This window comes from Aquarana catesbeiana, linkage group LG10 (genome assembly GCF_042186555.1).
Source record: "Aquarana catesbeiana isolate 2022-GZ linkage group LG10, ASM4218655v1, whole genome shotgun sequence".
In the NCBI taxonomy this organism is placed as follows: Eukaryota; Metazoa; Chordata; class Amphibia; order Anura; family Ranidae; genus Aquarana; species Aquarana catesbeiana.
Window position 1 is genome coordinate 20,439,618 of NC_133333.1, and position 18,277 is coordinate 20,457,894.

The window sequence follows — 18,277 nt, forward strand, 5'->3', positions numbered from 1 at the left end:
CGCTGATTGGCTCCCCCTCTGGCCAATCAGCGTGCGTAATATAAACAAAAAAGTCAGTGCTACTACCCATACATCACATAGAAAGCAGAGATCCCGGGTGCTCGATCCACAGTCGCTGGCTGAGTAGGGAAATGAGGAAAAGATGATCCGCACTCCGGTGATTGCTCTTAAAAAGTGTAATATTTATTGACAAGCCACAGTGACCAAACGCAAATGAGAACAGTTGACGCGTTTCAGCCTATAAGGCCTTAGTCATAACCACCGTGCCTGCCTCCGCTGGCTTTTGCACAAAATGATGTACTGATATGTCGCACAGTAGAGCCGACCGGCCGCATTATGTGTACTGCGGCCGGTCAGCAAGTGGTTAAAAAAAAAAAAAAAAAATTCTGATCACTTCCCTAGCGTAGTACAATGTTACTGTAGTAAAAGTATATTGCTTTGGTTAATCCTAAAGAAATGTCCCTCCTCACCGCCACACCAGTTATATGATGACGCTGTACTGCACTGGTGAATGTACATTAATTTCTTAATTTTGAAAATAACATGACAAAAAATTACAACTTCAAAAAACCAGCCATGCCTCTTACTAAATACCTTGGACTGTCTACTTTCAAAAAGGGGGTCATTTGGGGGGTATCTGTACTGTCCTGGCATTTGTGGGATTTAATAAATGAGAGAGGCCATTAGTACATCAGGATTGATCAATTTTCAGTTCTATCCCATAGTTTGTGGACTCTAAAACTTTCCTACAGACTAAATAATATACACTGATTTGGGTTATTTACCACCAAAGACACGTAGCAGAATATATTTTTGGCTAAATTTATGAATATTTTATGTGTGTGGGTTTGTTTTTTTGTTTATATAGCATAGCTCTCAACTGTCCCTGATTTGGAGCAATGTCCCTCTGTCCCTCATTCCTCCTCATTTGTCCCTCATTTTGGTCTGATCTATATAGATGTATATAAAATGCACTTTTTATCTATCAAAAAAGTGTTTCTCAGCGCTAAACTTTTCATCTGATTTCTAAATTGCTGCATTTGTAAATTCCAAAAGCCAATAAAAAAGGAATAGTAGTGGTAAAAAAGCATGTGTGGGTTTAACCAGTCTTGTTTTTTTGTCCTATTCTCCTTTAAGGGGGTGTGGCAGGGGGTGTGTCCTATGCCTGCATACTTTTGCTGATAGGTGTCCCTCATTCCCATCTCAAAGTTGGGAAGTATGATATGGCAGAAAATAAAAAAACCCCAGTGGTGAATAAATGCCACCAAAAGAGAGCTCTATTTGTGTGAACAAATTTAGGGGTCACAGAAAGCGCTTGGGTCGATGTTTAGTCGCCAGATTGCATTTCTTTGGAAAGCCAACGGTCAGCTTGCAGAGTGTGTAAAACCACCCACAGCCATACAATGTATGGAGGTGGCAGTAAAAGGGTTAATAGTATTTCTTCCAGTGTGATTGCCAGCAGCTGGTTTGGCAGCATTTTAGGTAGGTGGATGTAGAGAAGGGTAATATATTACATGCCTAACAGTTCATGGAGAGGGCTAAGGGGAAGGGCAGAGGAGCTGGGCCAGCACTGAATTAGACACTCCCACGTGGGGAGAGGACAATGATATTCAAAGAGGAAGAGGGGGGTGCTAGGGAATATAATCTTCTAAAGTTTGCAAGCAAATTCAAAGGCACATTGTACTGTAAGTAAAGAAAACACTTGATTTTGATTTTTCTGTGCTGTTACTGGCATTTTTTTAGTCAGTGACGGTCTCTTTAAAGTCAATATATAACTTATGTGCAGTTTTTTTCTATCATGGGTGCATTGCTCTCGGACTAATATTCACAAACTATTTGTATTCAGCTTCAGGCAGCGTGTCTTCAACTCTCACACGAGGATGCGTCCCCAACAACCAATGCAACATCACTGGAAGTCTAACCTTTACAGGCGGCAATGTCTCAATCGCAACCGCGTGCTGTGACACTGACAACTGTACGTCCGCCATACCGTCTGGTAAGTACATTCCTAAATTTTCTTTCGCTGTCATAGTTGCATAGCTGGTAAGGTTGAACAAAGACGCCAGTCTACCTACTCCCCATAAAAAGCCAGTCTACAGCAAACATTTTTTTTTCCAGCATCGTGTGTGTAATATATTTCTACAATTATTTATTTTTTTTGTAGCGCAAAAAATAAAAACCCCAGAGGTGATCAAATACCTCCAAAAGAAAGCTCTATTTTTGGTTGAAATAATATATTATAAATGTAATTTTGGGTACAGTGTAGTATGACCACGCAATTGTCATTCAAAGAGTGACAGCGATGAAGACTGAAAATTGGCCTGGGCAGGAAGGAAGTAAAAGTGCTCTGTATTGAAGTGGTTAAATTACCGTATATACTTGAGTATAAGCCGACCCGAATATAAGCCGAGGCACCTAATTTTACCACAAAAAACTGGGAAAACTTATTGACTCGAGTATAAGCTTAGGGTGAGTAATGCCCAGCTACTGTAAGTGGAAAAGAGGGTCAACAATGGCCATTTGAAGCCTCACTGTGCCCATTTGCAGCCATAGGTCCCCCCAAATTCAAACTTGGTAGTTAAGGGTTCCTAGATGCCCCCTAGCTGCAGCCAAAATTTGGGGTCTTTGGACCCAAAGGGTCCCGAAATGACATTGCTGCAGGTGGACACAGTTGACCGACTTTGGGGCCCTGTATTTCGGGTTCACTTGGTGCTAGGAACCCCAAATTTGATGTGCAAACCCAGTGGAGCTAGTACTACAACATATCCAAAGCTGGGGTTCCTAGCACCAAGTGACCCCCAGGATACGGGGGCCCCAAAGTCGGTTCGGAAAATGTCAAGCACTTTTCTGCAGCAGAGAATGACATTTTCTGAACTGACTTTGGGGCCCCATATCTCGGGGCCACTTGATGCTAGGAACCCCAGCATCCCAACATTGGATATGTTGTAGTGCTAGTTTCAATGGGTTTGCACACCAAATTTGAGGTTCCTACCACCAAGTGGCCCTGAGATACGGGGCCCCAAATGTCATTCTTTGCACCAGAAAAGTGCTTGATTCGAGTATAAGCCGAGGGGGGCACTTTCAGCACAAAAAAATGTGCTGAAAAACTCGGCTTATACTCGAGTAATATATATATATATATATATATATATATATATGTATATGTATATATATATATATATATATATATATATATATATATATATATATATATATATATATATATATATATATATATAGTGCAAAGGCGGCTTTTGAGGCCTTAGGTAAATCTTAGACATGAGGCCCCACTCACCTCCACAATGGGAAAAATAATTCAAGTGATGGAAATTAACTGTATGAATTGCATATATTAGGAGCCTTAAATCCTATGAACTATGAATTTTCACAGTTTCTAAATCTTTCTCTAACCAATTACTCTTTAATCAAATATCATTAGCCTTAGACTGGCCTTGCAGACATGATACAAGAGATGGTCAGAGACTGCAGATATGATACAAGAGATGGTCAGACTGTGCAGCTATATTACAAGCAATGGTCAGTTACTGTGCAGATATTATACAAGAGATGGTCAGAGACTGCAGACATAATACTAGCAATGGTCCGAGACTGTGCAGACAGGATACAAGAGATGGTCAGAGACTGTGCAGACATAATACAGGAGATGGTCAGAGACTGTGCAGACATGATACAGGAGATGGTCAGAGACTGCAGACATGAGACTGCGGGCCAAGTTTAGTGTGTGGTGTGGAGAACTGCAAATCCTGCCATGCTATGTGGTGCAGGCTTTGGGAGAAGGCTAGGACAGCGGTAGAGCCTGCTATTGGTTGCAGTTGATGAGATGTTCTACGTGTGAGGGGGGTGTTACAGCTGGCTGAAACCTCCATGGCTTTACCCTAGTATGTGCCGGCCCACTCACCCTGCCAACCTGGGGACTCCCTGGGCCGTCTTTTTTAATACTGATTGGACCCTGAGAAAAAAATTTCTGGGCCCCCCCACCCCTAGCAATTTCACTCTCCACCTCAACATCCCAAAAAACAAACCCACACAGACTAACAGTATCTAAAAAAAAAACTTTAATAATATATACATAAAGATCTGGTTCACACTCACTGATTGCTATGGGTTACTGCTTATCATTATAGCTCACTGCTTGTTTGCCAGAGGTTATAGCATATCATTACCTCTCACTGGGTGGCCAGGCAGTATTGTGGTGTGTGATTCAACTGTTAGGGTACAGCTGGTTGGATGACAGGATGCAGTTTGGGGTGATGGTGGCAGCATTGGGGTGAGAGGCTCAGATCATATCATATCTCCCCTATAATTATAGGGGGTAGAGTGATAGGATGCCAGAGGTGGTGTACAGGAGGGATGAGGATGATAATGACAGGAGGCAGGGTGGTAGGATGCCAGAGGTGGGGTACAGGAGGATGATGACGGGGAGTGGGGTGGCAGGGTGCCAGAGGTGGGGTATAGAGGGATGATGGGAATGTTGATGACAATGTGTGGGGTGGTAGGATGTCAGCAAAGGGAGATGATGATGGCAGGGGGTGGGGTGGTAGGAAGTTGGCGGGGGGGTTGAAGATGGTGAGGTGGTAGGAAGCTGGCAGTGGGGAGGTTGGTAGGAAGCTGGCAGTGGGGTGAAGATGACAGGGGTGGGGTGGTAGAAATCTGGCAGTGGGGTACAGGGGGTGGTAGGAAGCTGGCAGTGGGGTACAGGGGGATGAAGATGACAGGGGGTGGTAGGAAACTGGCAGTGGGGTACAGGGGGATGAAGATGACAGGGGGTGGGGTGGTAGAAAACTGGTACAGGGGATGAAGATGACAGGGGGTGTGTGGTAGGAAACTGGCAGTGGGGTACAGGGGGATTAAGATGACAGGGGGTGGGGTGGTAGGAAGCTGGCAGTGGGGTACAGGGGAATGAATATGACAGGGGGTGGTAGGAAGCTGGCAGTGGGGTACAGGGGATGAAGATGACAGGGGGTGGGGTAGTAGGAAGCTGGAAGTGGGGTACAGGGGGATGAAGATGACAGGGGTGGGGTGGTAGGAAGCTGGCAGTGGGGTACAGGGGGATGAAGATGACAGCGGGTGGGGTGGTAGGAAGCTGGCAGTGGGGTACAGGGGGTGGGGTGGTAAGAAGCTGGCAGTGGGGTACAGGGGGGTGAAGATGACAGGGGTGGGTGGTAGGAAGCTGGCAGTGGGGTACAGGGGGATAAAGATGACAGGGGATGGTAGGAAGCTGGCAGTGGGGTATAAGGGGATGAAGATGACAGGGGGTGGGGTGGTAGGAAGCTGGCAGTGGGGTACAGGGGGATGAAGATGACAAGGGTGGGGTAGTAGGATGCCAGGCACAGGGGGATTATGATAAGAATAGAAATGATGACAGGAGGTAAGTTGGTAGGAAGTATGATGACTGGATGTAGGATGCCAGGAACAGGGGAATGATGAGGAGGATAATAATTATGACAGGGAGCTCGTCAGTAGGTGGGATCATATGCCAGATTGCATACATATCATCAGGGCTGTGTATAAGGTCGGGGGAGCTGGCAATAGTGATTTTTGGGGCGCCTTCGCTCAGGAGGTGACATCACAGGATGCTGTAGTGTCAGGCAGGACCGTCAGACAGTACCTTGAGGCTGTGGCAGACTGGCTCCTCGATGACTGTCATCCGTCAGCTCTGGCAAATCCTCCCATTCAGAGACCATCCATCCTGGAGAGGAGATCAGAGAGCTGCTCAGACGCTGCTGGCATTATCCACGCTCTGCACATTGCAGGTGATTCGCAGAGCGTGGCAGAAGGGGAGGGGCCGGGGGAGGAGAGTACATGGAGCTACCCAATGACCCTGAGACCGGGTAGTGGTCAGTCTACCCCTGGCCAGGGAAAACTAGTTGGGGGCACCACGTTAAAGAAGACCCTGGGGACACCGACCGGAGAACATTCCCCACACACCCTACACGCGTTAGGCAAATTAGATGGCCCTTGGGAGGGTGAGGCCTTAGGCGACTGCCTAATTAGAGAGCCGCCTCTGGGTAAGATAGATATATATATATATATATATATCACTTTTTTTTTTTTTGTGCTCCCTCTGAAAGCCGCTTTCCCTGGGGGCACTCATGCGGGCGTGCTCCCGAGTCCTGCTGCTGAGTCCATTGACACAGACAGCAGGAGTTGGCCTCGGCTCCCGTGTCACTGGATTTGATTGACAGCGGCGGGAGCCAATGGCTCCTGCTGCTATTAACCTATCCAATGAGGGCCCGAGACAGCAGTTGAAGCTGCTGTGCTCCTCTCTGTCGCTGGACAGATCGGGTTCAGGTAAGTTAAAACGGGGGCTGGGGGGGGGGCAGCTGCAGCACAAGAGGTTTTTCACATTAATGCCTAGAATGCATATATATATATAATCTTTTCAACTACACTGCCACTAACTGCCTAATCTAAATCAAGCTATCTCTCTGTCCACACCAACAACACTACACACTGCCGCCGTGTAAGCAGCCTTATCTAGGGTGGGGCGTGGACTTAGTCCCCCTGAGCCATGATTTTCCAAATATCTGATGCTTTGATGAAGGTTTCTTAGCCGAAACGCGTCAGCTTAGCCTGTACCCATGTAACCAAATAAAGGAGTTTTATTCAAAAGCATCCAAGTCGCCAGCCCTTTTCTGATTCAAATATCCCACAGTATATATCTGGTCTCCCACAGTACATGGAAGTGCAATTACAGTAAATCTATAAAATCTAAGGGGGGGGAGAGAGACTCTTTAGCAATACACACCAAACTGAGCATGTGCAAGCTGACTCCACTAACGTTGTCCTATCCTGGGGACAATGCAAGAGGGGGGGGGGGGGGGGATCTGTGCATACAGGATCAAACAGCTTTTTTACACAATGCAAAGGATTAACATCTTAAGTTCCACAGTGAGTATCACAAGCATGCTTTACTGCATATAGAGACTGATTTTACTGTTGTGGGTTTAGTAACACTTTAGCTTTTAGTGTATGTCTATTTCATACTTTTTTTTTTTTTTTTTTTTTCTTTTTTTCAATGCTTATTTGCTGAGAAGGATAGCTTGTGTATATTGTATGCTTATTTATTTAATACTATGTATGTTGTGTATTTTCCTGAAGTTGTTAGTAGTTTGTAACGCTTTCTTGTTTAGCACAATAATATACTGCACAGGCTTTTATGCTTTATCGCAAAGTAATATTAAAAGACAAAGCAAAACGGCAACGTGCAACATACCATAAATATCTCAAACATATATAATTTATGGTAAGTTTCACTTTTTTATTTTGCAGGTTTTGCATGTGGTGAAATCTCACTTTGTAAAGATTACCCAGTTACTAAGCTCTGGGGACAATTCCTTTGCAAAGTGCAATTTCCCATGCAAAGTGAACAGCCTATTGGCCTTTTAGTAAACCAACCCCTTGCAGGATCCACAGGATTTTTCAATATTTATGGAAAATGCTGTTAGCATGAAAAAGAAAAGAATAATAATGAAGCCACATCTAAGGACCAGTAAGCTGCAATATATAACATTTTCATACAGTGCCGGGACAAGGTCATCTACAGCCCAGGGCAAACATAACAAACTGTGCCCCCCCCCCCAAGATGTATGAGCATTTTATGTCCGCAACCCTCCTAGCATAATGAATGAGTGACTTGTATAGCGCTACCTATGCAAACTGAATCGCCTCAGGGCTCTTTTTTTTTTTTTTTGCTGCCAGTGTCCATCTGCAGTAGAGCAAGGTCCTTTTGCCCCATGGGGTCCTGACACGCTTACAACACATACACATATTTGGACAATTTTTTGACAGGATCTAATTAACCTACCTGCATGTCTTTGGAGTGTGGGAGGAAACCGGAGGAAACCCACACAGGCACAAGGAGAACATGCAAACTCCAGGCAGATGGTGTCGTGATCTGGATTTGAACCAGCGACCCTATTGCTGCTAGGGGAATGTGCTAACCACTGTGCTGCCCGATACAGTAAATGCCCCCCCCATCCCAACACATTTTACCTCCTAGAACAATTCTTACCTCCTGCTGCCCCCAAATCCTCCCCAACGCAAATCTCTTGGCAGCACCCCTCTCCCCACCTCACATGATACCACAGGGCCCAGGGCAGCCCCCCCTTCTGCCCACCCCTTGTCTCGGCCCTGTTTGCATATGTAGGTTTTAGCTATAATTCATGGATGCCTCAGGTAACAGACTATTTTAGTTGATTCGTAGTTTTAAATATCTATAGCCAAATCAGACTTTTCAAATGTGAAACTAGAAATAAAACTTCTGTGTCACCATAAAGTCAAATTTTGACCATTGCAAATTCTTATTTTTTTTTCTGCAGTGCCAACAGCTATTGGTACCTTAAACAATCTGACGTGTAGCACCTGCTCCTCGACTACAAGTGACTATTGTAGCTCCTCGAACACCCTGCAGTGCACAGGCAATGAGACACAATGCGGACGAATGTCTACGTCTCTTACAGGTACATTTTATGTTTTTGTGACGTGCAGAAGCATGCCTTGTCTTCCAGGAGAATAATATGATGTTGTATAATGACATTGATGGGAATCTGTCTTCTGGGCACATGGGGCTGATGCTGACCCCTCTTTAAATAAAAAAACAAAATAATCAAGTTGGGCTTTAAAATAAGATTAGAAAAAAGGTCAAAGATGGGATTTTCCAAATGCCTGCCAACACAGCAGCAAGCTCATCAATAATCTTGAAAGTTGGGACTTTTTCCGCTATAATTACACTCATTCTAACGTTCACGACGATACCTCAGATGTGTGGCACAAACTCCGTTTACATATGGGTACGCGACTTGCGTATGTGTTTGCTTCTGCGGGGAAGGGGGGGAGGGTGCTTTCATTTTTTTTATTTTGTTTTACACTGTCCCCAATTTTTTATTTTTTTTTTTTTTTATCCCTATTACAAAGAATGTAAACATCCCTTGTAATAGAAATAAGGATGGCAGGTCCTCTTTGTGAAGAGATCTGGGGTCAGAAAAACCCCAAATCTCCGCTTTACCTTTTTTTTAAAAAAAGCAAAAGATCCAAAAAATTGATCTTTTGCTTTAAAAAAAAAAAAAAATGGTTTACTTCCACCCTAGACCAGGAATTACATTGCTCCAGTCCTCCAAGGCCACTCTGGTGAAAATGGTAAGCCCAAGAAACACTAGTGAGCCGCCGGGGGGGCGGCCATGTCCCTTACTGCCAATTCGGAAAGCAATCCATCTGTGAATGAGCCGCTTGCACTCCGTATTACTGAGAAAGCCAGCTGCCGGCTAAAAGATACTGGGTTTTGGCTGATGGCTTTAGCCATAACCCTGGTAAACCACTTGCAAACCCCAAAGTATGTATTTTATAGGTAAACACATCCAAACACCAGCAAACAGCTAACATGAAGATATAAGAGAACAATCAAACATATGACAAAATACAGTACCTAACTATAATACCATATATTCAAGATGGGGAACACGAGTCACAGGAAATACCAGAGATGTTAGGGATCCAGGACTGGGATCAGGTACAAAGAGTAGAAATAAGGCAGGAGGGTAAATGGCAAGTGGCATCTGACTTGGCTAGGTAAAACACTGACACAAAGTATACTAGCAGAGGAGAGAATAAACATCCTCCCAGCAACCAGCATCAGGTGGAGACTGATTACTAGAAACCACTGGCTGCTGAGAGACACCCGCTGGTGGACACAAACTACAACTTTCCGCTCTGGGAAGCACTGTGCCACCAGCAGGTGACCCAGGTTCTGATGGACTGTTTACTTACAATACCCAAAACATATGTAGCCCACTAGATAGTCGCTGTTTGCCTGAGGAAGGGGGTGTTTAGGACCTCTTCAGACCAATTCTAGGTCACTGGAAGAACATTTTTTGCAAGAGAATTGATGAAAATATCAAGAATCCACCAGTTGTAAACCCTTAACATTGAAATGGAACAGCAAAGTACACAGTTGTAATATATACACTATATGACCAACTGTTCATGAACACCTTACTATCCCATCAATATGAGCTTGTTGGATAGCCCATGTTGTATGATGACCTAGAAGGCCATCCTGGAGGTTTCTTCTGGGCACATGAAACTTGCATTGACCCCATTTTATAAAAAAGTTGAACTTTAAAATGAAACTAAAGAGAACTGAGGAGGAGATATGCTCCTGGAGGTCCTCACCTGGGACACCAAAAACTAGACTTGTACAATTCGTTTCGTAACAAATCGAAATTCGGCGGAATTTTGCTTCATTCGGATGCATCCGGATAAAAAAAATTAACGAATTTTAACTAATACGAAAGAAATTATAGCAAATCTAACGAATGAATTTGACATGATTCAGTAGTTCGTTAAAGATCTAATGAAACAAAAGGTCAACTCAAAGTAAATCTTACAGTCCAATCAGCTGATTAATTTTGTTATGGAGGTTGGATTACTGACAGTGCATTCCTGAGAACTGAGTGAGAAGGGTGTTGTATTTGAGCAGAGGAGAAGAGATATTGTCATTGTGTGTGTTAATAGATTCAACAAACAACATTCCAAACTATGAATTATTATTATTATTATTATTATTATTATTATTATAAAGGATTAATATAGCGCCAACAGTTTGCACAACGCTTTACAACTTGAGGGCAGACAGTACACTTACAATACAAATCTATACAGAAGGGATCAGAGGGCCCTGCTCATTAGAGCTTACAATCTAGAAGGGAGGGTCAAGTGGAAACAAAAAGGTAATAACTGTGAAAGATGAGCTGATGGAAAAAATGAAAATACAGTTGTTAGGTGTGGGTAGGGTAGGCTTCTCTGAAGAGAAGGGTTTTCAGGGATCGTCTAAAAGCTAATAAAGTAGGCGATAAGCGGACAGATTGGGGTAGAGCATTCCATAGGATTGGAGAGGCTTTGGAAAAGTCCTGGAGGCAAGCATGAAAGGAGGTGATGAAGGAGCTAGAGAGCAGGAGGCCTTGAGAGGAACAAAGAACGAGTAGGTTGGTATTTAGAGACTAAGATAGTGATGTAGCTGGGGGCGAAATTGTGGATGGATTTGTACATAGTTGTTAGAATTTGTTAGAACGGAAGCCAGTGGAGGGATTGACAGAGAAGAGTGGCAGACACAGAGCGATTGGTAAGGTGGATGAGTCTGGCAGCGGCATTCATGATGGAGTGAAGAGGTGATAGACTATGTAGAGGTAAGCCAATAAAAAAGGGAGTTGCAGTAGTCGAGGCGAGAGATGACTGAATGAATGAGTGAATTAATAGCTTTGTTGTGTCATTGGTTAGAAAGGGGCGTATTTTGGAGATTTTGCGGAGGTTGAGGCGGCAGGATTTGGACAGTGATTGGATGTGTTGCTTGAAGGAGAGTTCAGAGTCTAGGACTACACCTAGAACCTTGGCATGTGGGGATGGGCTTATAGTTGTGCCACCGATTTTGACAGAGAGATCGGGGGAAGGGGCATATGGGGGAGGAAAAATTATAAGTTCGGTTTTGGATAGATTGAGTTTGAGGAAGTGGTGTGACATCCAGACTGATATATCTGATAGTAAATTAGTGATACGTGAGGAGACAGAGGGAGTGAGCTGAAGTGTAGAGAAATAGATTTGGGTGTCGTCAGCGTAGAGGTGGTATTGGATAGAGATTGACCCAGGGAGACGGTGTAGATTGAAAATAGGAAAGATCCAAGAACAGAACCCTGGGGGACCCCAACAGAAAGGAAGAGGGGAGGAGGAAGTAGAGTTGTAAGAAACGCTAAAGGTGCGGTTGGATAAGTAGGAAGAGAACCAGCGAAGTGTACAGTCACGGAGACCAAAGGCGTGTCGTTTTTTTGAGGAGGGGGTGGTCAACCGTATCAAAGGCAGCAGAGAGGTCCAGGAGTAGGAGCACAGAATAGTGTTGATTGGTTTTGGCCGTTAGTAGATCGTTTGTTAGTTTTAGGAGAGCAGTTTCTGTGGAGTGTTGAGGATGAAATCCAGACTGAAGGAGATCAAGAAGGTTATCAGCGAGGTGGACGCTCAGTCGGTTGTAGACCAGACATTCGAGGAGTTTGGATAAGAAGGGGAGCAAGGAGATGGGGTGTAGGTTGTTAAGATTGGATGGGTCCAATGAGGGCTTTTTAAGTATGGGTCTGACAAGTGCATGTTTTAGAGAGTTGGAGAAGATGCCAGAAGAGAGGGAGAGATTGAAGATGTGGGTTAGAGAGTGTAGCATAGGGCCAGAGGGTGAACGTAGCATTTGTGAGGGAACAGGATCCAGAGGGCAGGTGGTAAGGTGGACATTAGCAAGTAGTTTAGCAACTTCGTCTGTAGTGGTGGGGTTGTAAGAGGGAAGTAATGATTGTGCCTGTGGGCTGTAAAGCGGGCTGTAAAGTGTAAAGCGTGGAGGGTTTCGGCACAGTGGAGATCTCCGCGCGAATAGTATCAATCTTCTGTTTGAAGTGATTGGCGATCTCCTGGGCAGTGAGTGAGTTGGTGGGTGGAGGCGGCGGAGGACGAAGTAGAGAGTTGAAGGTGGAGAAGAGTTGATGGGGACGGGATGATAAGTTGCTAATGAGAGTGGTAAAATAGGTCTGCTTGGCAGAGAGGAGGCTGGAATTGTATTTTTGGAGGGCAGATTTATATTGGTTGAAATCTCTCTGAGACTTGATCTTACGCCACAGGCGCTCAAGAGCACGACTACATTTTTTCAGACTTCCAGTATCATCTGTTTGCCAGGGTTGAAGGGGTCGGGGTTTGATTCTGTGTGTAGTGGGGGTGGCCAGTGAGTCCAGTGAGGCTAGAAGTGAAGCGTTGTAGACAGAAGTGGCTAGGTTGGTGCAGGATAGAGGTGAGATTTTGTCGTAGAGGTTGTCGATAGCAGAGTAGAGAAGAGAAGGGTTGAGATGATGTAGATTTCTGCGGGTAACTTTAAGGCGGTTGGAGGGAGAGGAGGTGAAGGAAAGGGAGAGAGTGAAACTAATAAGGTGGTGATCAGAGAGAGGCAATGGATAGTTAGAGAGGTTGCATGGAGTGCAAAGGTGAGAGAAAACGAGGTCAAGGATATTGCCTTCGGAGTGAGTAGGAGCATGTATCCACTGCTTCAAGTCAAAGGAGGAGGTTTGGCTGAGAAGTTTGGAAGGGGCAGGAGTGTTATGCCCCGTACACACGGTCGGACTTTGTTCAGACATTCCGACAACAAAATCCTAGGATTTTTTCCGACGGATGTTGGCTCAAACTTGTCTTGCATAAACACGGTCACACAAAGTTGTCGGAAAATCCGATCGTTCTGAACGCGGTGACGTAAAACACGTACGTTGGGACTATAAACGGGGCAGTGGCCAATAGCTTTCATCTCTTTATTTATTCTGAGCATGCGTGGCACTTTGTCCGTCGGATTTGTGTACACACGATCGGAATTTCCGACAACGGATTTTGTTGTCGGAAAATTTTATCTCCTGCTCTCCAACTTTGTGTGTCGGAAAATCCGATGGAAAATGTCCGATGGAGCCCACACATGGTCGGAATTTCCGACAACACGCTCCGATCGGACATTTTCCATCGGAAAATCCGACCGTGTGTACGGGGCATTAGTATTAATAGGATGTTGAAGTCCCCGAGAATGATTGTGGGGATTTCAGAGGAAAGAAAGTAGGGTAGCCAGGCAGAGAAGTCATCAAGAAAGGTTGATACTGGTCCAGGGGGCCTGTAGATCACGGCTATCCTTCGAGAAATTGGAGTGAAAAGACAAATACAGTGTGCTTCAAAAGATGAGAGTGACAGAAAGAGAGGTGGCTGAAGTACCTGAAAGGTGCTATGTGGAGCTAGAAGGATTCCGACACCTCCTCCCTTACGTCCACTGGATCTGGGGGAGTGAGTCCAGAGAAGACCACCATGGGATAGGGCAGCAGAAGACGCAGTGTCAGATTCATGGAGCCAGGTTTCGGTAATGGCGAGTAGGTTAAATGAGTTGGCGATAAAGAGGTCATGGAGAGGTGAGTTTGTTGCAGACACAGCGGGAGTTCCAAAGCGCACAAGAGAAAGGGAGTCTGGTCTTGGGAAGAATAGAAATGGGAACTAAATTGTGTTGATTGCGGCTGCTGCCAGAGCATGCAGGGTGATGGGTGCATGGGGTACAGTTAAATGATGGAGGCCCAGGGTTTGGGGATATATCTCCAGAGGTTAGGAGAAGCAAGAGGGTGAGGGAGGTAATATGGGAGTGAGATTTATATGAAGGGACGTGGCCCAGGGTCTTGGAGATTTTTAGTGTGTGTGGATTTAGAATTAGCAGGAGTTGGTGGGTGCAGTAATAAGGAGGGGACAGAAGTGAGAGTGATACATATATGCTGTGGGGGGGAGAAGAGGGGTGAAGGAGAGGTAGTTTTAGGATAGAGAACAGAGCTGTCAAAAGGAGTGGTAGAGAGTGCATGTTACAAGGAGAAAGAGCTAAAGGAGTAAGCAAAGTCACCTGATGTCTGTGTGGTGTTTTTCAAAGTGTTTATCTTGTGTCCCTTCGCTGAAGTGCAGAGTCAGAAGTGCTTCTACTTATAGAAATCGCCACTTTGAGAAAGAGCCCAGTTGCAAATGTGTGCCCCCTGCAAATGCTTCCCCCAAGAGAAGCTTATATTTATACTGATAGGGGTGGGGTGGGGTGTGGGTGTATTTCAATTATCACTCAGGAGGTAATAAAGCTTGGCTGGTTAACAGGACAAAATTCCTAATTCAGAAACAGACTAGCAAGAGGGCACTAAAGTTAAACGGGCTATAATTTTGGGTAAGACAAGGGAGATACTAAAGCATTGTAATGTGGACAGGTCTACAGACGGTTAAGTAAAAAATAACATACCAGGATATTATCACGAATATATATACATACATAAGTATCGAATTTAAACTAATATGAAAGAAATTATAGCAGATATAACGAATGAATATCGAGATTCAGTATAACGAATAACGACACTCTACAGAAATATCGAATTATCCGAAAACAAATTACCGTAACAGAACAAAATTATGTATTTTACGAATGACAACGAACCGAAAATAAACAAAATTTTCCATTTTGCACAAGTCTACCAAAAACCCGACCATCACACCGATATGAGCTTGTTGGACATCCCAGTCTAAAACCATGATTAATATTATAGAGCTGGCCCCCTTTTGCAGGTATAACATACCCCTTCTTATCTGGAAAGGCTTTCCACAGGATTTAGCAAAGTGTCTTTGGGAATCTTTGCCCATCCACCCAAAAAATGCATTGGTGAGGTCAGCTGCTGAGGTTGGATTAACAGCCCTGACTCTCTCAATCAGTGTTCCAATTCATCCCAAAGGTGATCAGTAGGGTTGAGGTCAGGGATTTCTGCAGACCACTCTAGTTCCTTCACACCAAATGTGTCTAACCATCAACAGATAATTTGGGTAACAGGCTGCATAGACAGGCCATATTGGGAAAAAGTCAAATATCTAATTATACATGTGAGTAATTTTATATAGGTGGCATCTTTTAGTGTTTTTGCCTTGCAAGCTTTTTTTTATTTTTACATTTTGTTTACTGTCTTTTTAACCTCACAGGATCTATGACATCAACATCCACCGGCCGTGGCTGTGCCACGCCAAGTGTCTGTAACTTGCTCGGAAACCAGAATGTGGCATATGGAAACCTAAACATAGCTGTGACAACCTACTGCAGTAATGGCGGCTTCAACCTCCACAGCTCATTTTATCTGCCCGCCTTCTTAGCTTTCTTCTTATTTAAATTTTTATTTTAAAGACTTTCTTGTGTCTACACATACATATGGTAAATAGTTTACAGTAAAAGCCAATTGCTTAAAATACGGTATAACACTTCCCATTAAAGTGGAACTTTAGTTATAAAATGAAGTCCCACTAGATCACTTCATGCTGGCCCCTTTTGCAGTTATAGCTATGCAAAACAGAAGTGCCTCTACTGATTAAAATCCAGTAATACACTGCCTCACCCTTCTCTGTAAATGCACAGTTGCCCTCTATTTTTTAGCACTGCCTTAACTTTAGAGGCTGGTCTGCTGACAGCCTAAAGATTTACTGCTGCTCGGTGGCTCTGTGCTTCAATAAATTGCAGTTTCAAGCTAGAAGAAACAGGAGCAATGCTGGAGGCAATTTACAGCATACACCAATGTTTGTAGCATAATAATAATTAATGTATGTTCCTTGCTAAAGAACATTATTTTATCAAGTTGTTATGGAGAAAGTTCTGCTTTAAAGTGTAATGCAAGCCAAAATGTTGGAAAAAATCTCTACAATGAGGACACAAAATAAAAGAAGACAAAAGATGTTAATGGTAGAATAATCAACCATTTATTTATCCAAAACATGCTAAGGAAGGAATCAATAGGTTCCAACGCTAGGAGACTTTAAAGGTTCTGTACCAGAGGCGAAAATAACAGTTAGGAAGTATAAAAATACAAATTTTCATTGATCACAATACATATTATAACAACCAATTGGAGTAATATACTTCCATGATTTCACAGGGCATCTTAAAATGGTGCACCATATGTGCTAAAAAGATATAAACTTAGTCCAGTGATATAATTTTGCATTCCTCAAGTTTAAAGTCCACCGTGTTTCACAGCCTAAACGCTGCTTCTTCAGAATTCTTAACAGCAAGGTTTTTTTTTAATACATGTGGCGTGTCACCCTGACATACTGTGGACCCCCATAAGAGAGCATTTGACGAGGATTGGTCTTATTGCTGATTGATGTTTGCTTTGTTGTAGTCCCTGCTTCCCCTGTGTGTAGTCGTGTGCTTATGCCATCCCCTGCCTACTTATTGTTTGGAGAAAGATGGGGTCATCCTTGCTGTATTGTGGTCACGGCGGACACACAATGCAGCCTCTATATCTAACCCTCACTTGCTAACTCGTCAGTATTGATACGTCACATCCGGTGAAATGTCATGCGTCACAGATGGTTGCTGTACAGCCACACCCCGACATGTTTCGTCATCAAGACTTATTCATGGGATATACATGCACTGATCTACCTGACACATACACTGATCTGACTGACATACACAGATTGTTGGTTCTCAGCCTTACCTGGTAGTGTGCAAGTACTCACCCCAGGCCCCCGGCATTCACCACCACTCAGACAGCCCTGCAGGCACCAGGATAGCAGAGCCATCCACCCATTTACACAGAGCGAGCGGCTCAGTGGGGATCTCCCAGTGCTCAGTGCGGCCGCAGTGTCATTCCCGCCTCTTCCTGGACACAGCAGTGCCTATGATGGATGTCACACATCCCGCGGTCTCAGCATTGGACCAGTGTGACGTCCATCATAGGAGCCGGGTCCCGGAGGTGGGACTTTTTGTACGTCACTCGGCCGCGCAGGCGGGAGATCGTTCCCTGTTGCTGCGGCTCAGGGCTAACAATGCACTTAGGGATTTTGAGACCCAGGCTTTTTGGTAGCACACTCGGGGCGACAACACCCCCCGACGCCACTGCTGTGGACTATGTTTAGATGTTTTTACCACTCATGGTGGGCTATTTTACATGTCATGTGAAATCATGAAAGAATATTAATTAATTTGGCTTTTATTTTAACATATTGTGATCAATACTTTTATTTTATTTTCCATACTTCTTAATTGTGTTATTTTTGCCTCTGGTACAGATCCTTTAAAATCTTCTAGTGTTGAAACCTATTGGTTGCTTATAGTGTTTTGAAAGATTTTATCTCTTCTCAACTCTGCCCAAAATGAAACGGTTTTGGCTGGAGTTCAGCTATTTTCCTAATGCAGTGTAAAATCTAAAAAAAAAGTATATACCAAAACTAAGATTTATAGCAATATACCTAAACAAGTAGCTAAACATCTCCATACTTTGCATTTTGGGCTATATAAAGCCTATCTTTGTTTCTCCAAAATTGTCTTTGACTGGTTTTGTGTTGATCAGTAAAGGGAATGTGTATCGGCTTTGTAAATTTTTTTTTTTTTTTTTTATTATTATTTGTAATAAAAAAATTAAATATTAAAGTTGGTGTGTGCGGGGTGTTTAAAAAAAAAATAAATAAAAAAATTGAGCTAAATACCTGTGGGAGGGTCTACAGATTTCATACAGTGTAATACCGACAATGGTCTGGCTCTGGAGTCTTGATCCACCCACTTTCCTGTCATTTTGCTTGATGTCCTCTCTCTGCTCGCTCCTAAGACTTCACAGAGTGCAGCTGTTCCTCTATTGACATTCTAAGTACAATATTCCTTAATACAGACCCTCTTGGGCCAACGATCACCTGTTTTCAGGTTGAGACA

General features: G+C 43.9%; 1 protein-coding gene across 1 annotated transcript in view; it reads left to right on the top strand.

The window, feature by feature from the left end:
- LOC141110426 (uncharacterized) overlaps positions 1–16,599 on the top strand; it is a 36,163-nt gene extending 19,564 nt beyond the window's left edge. The window contains exons 3-5 of the mRNA XM_073601771.1: positions 1,847–1,996; positions 8,343–8,483; positions 15,559–16,599. Coding sequence (XP_073457872.1) covers positions 1,847–1,996; positions 8,343–8,483; positions 15,559–15,755 — 488 coding nt within the window. The 3' untranslated portion in view covers positions 15,756–16,599. The remainder of the gene's footprint in view (positions 1–1,846; positions 1,997–8,342; positions 8,484–15,558) is intronic.
- Positions 16,600–18,277: the final 1,678 nt, after the last annotated feature.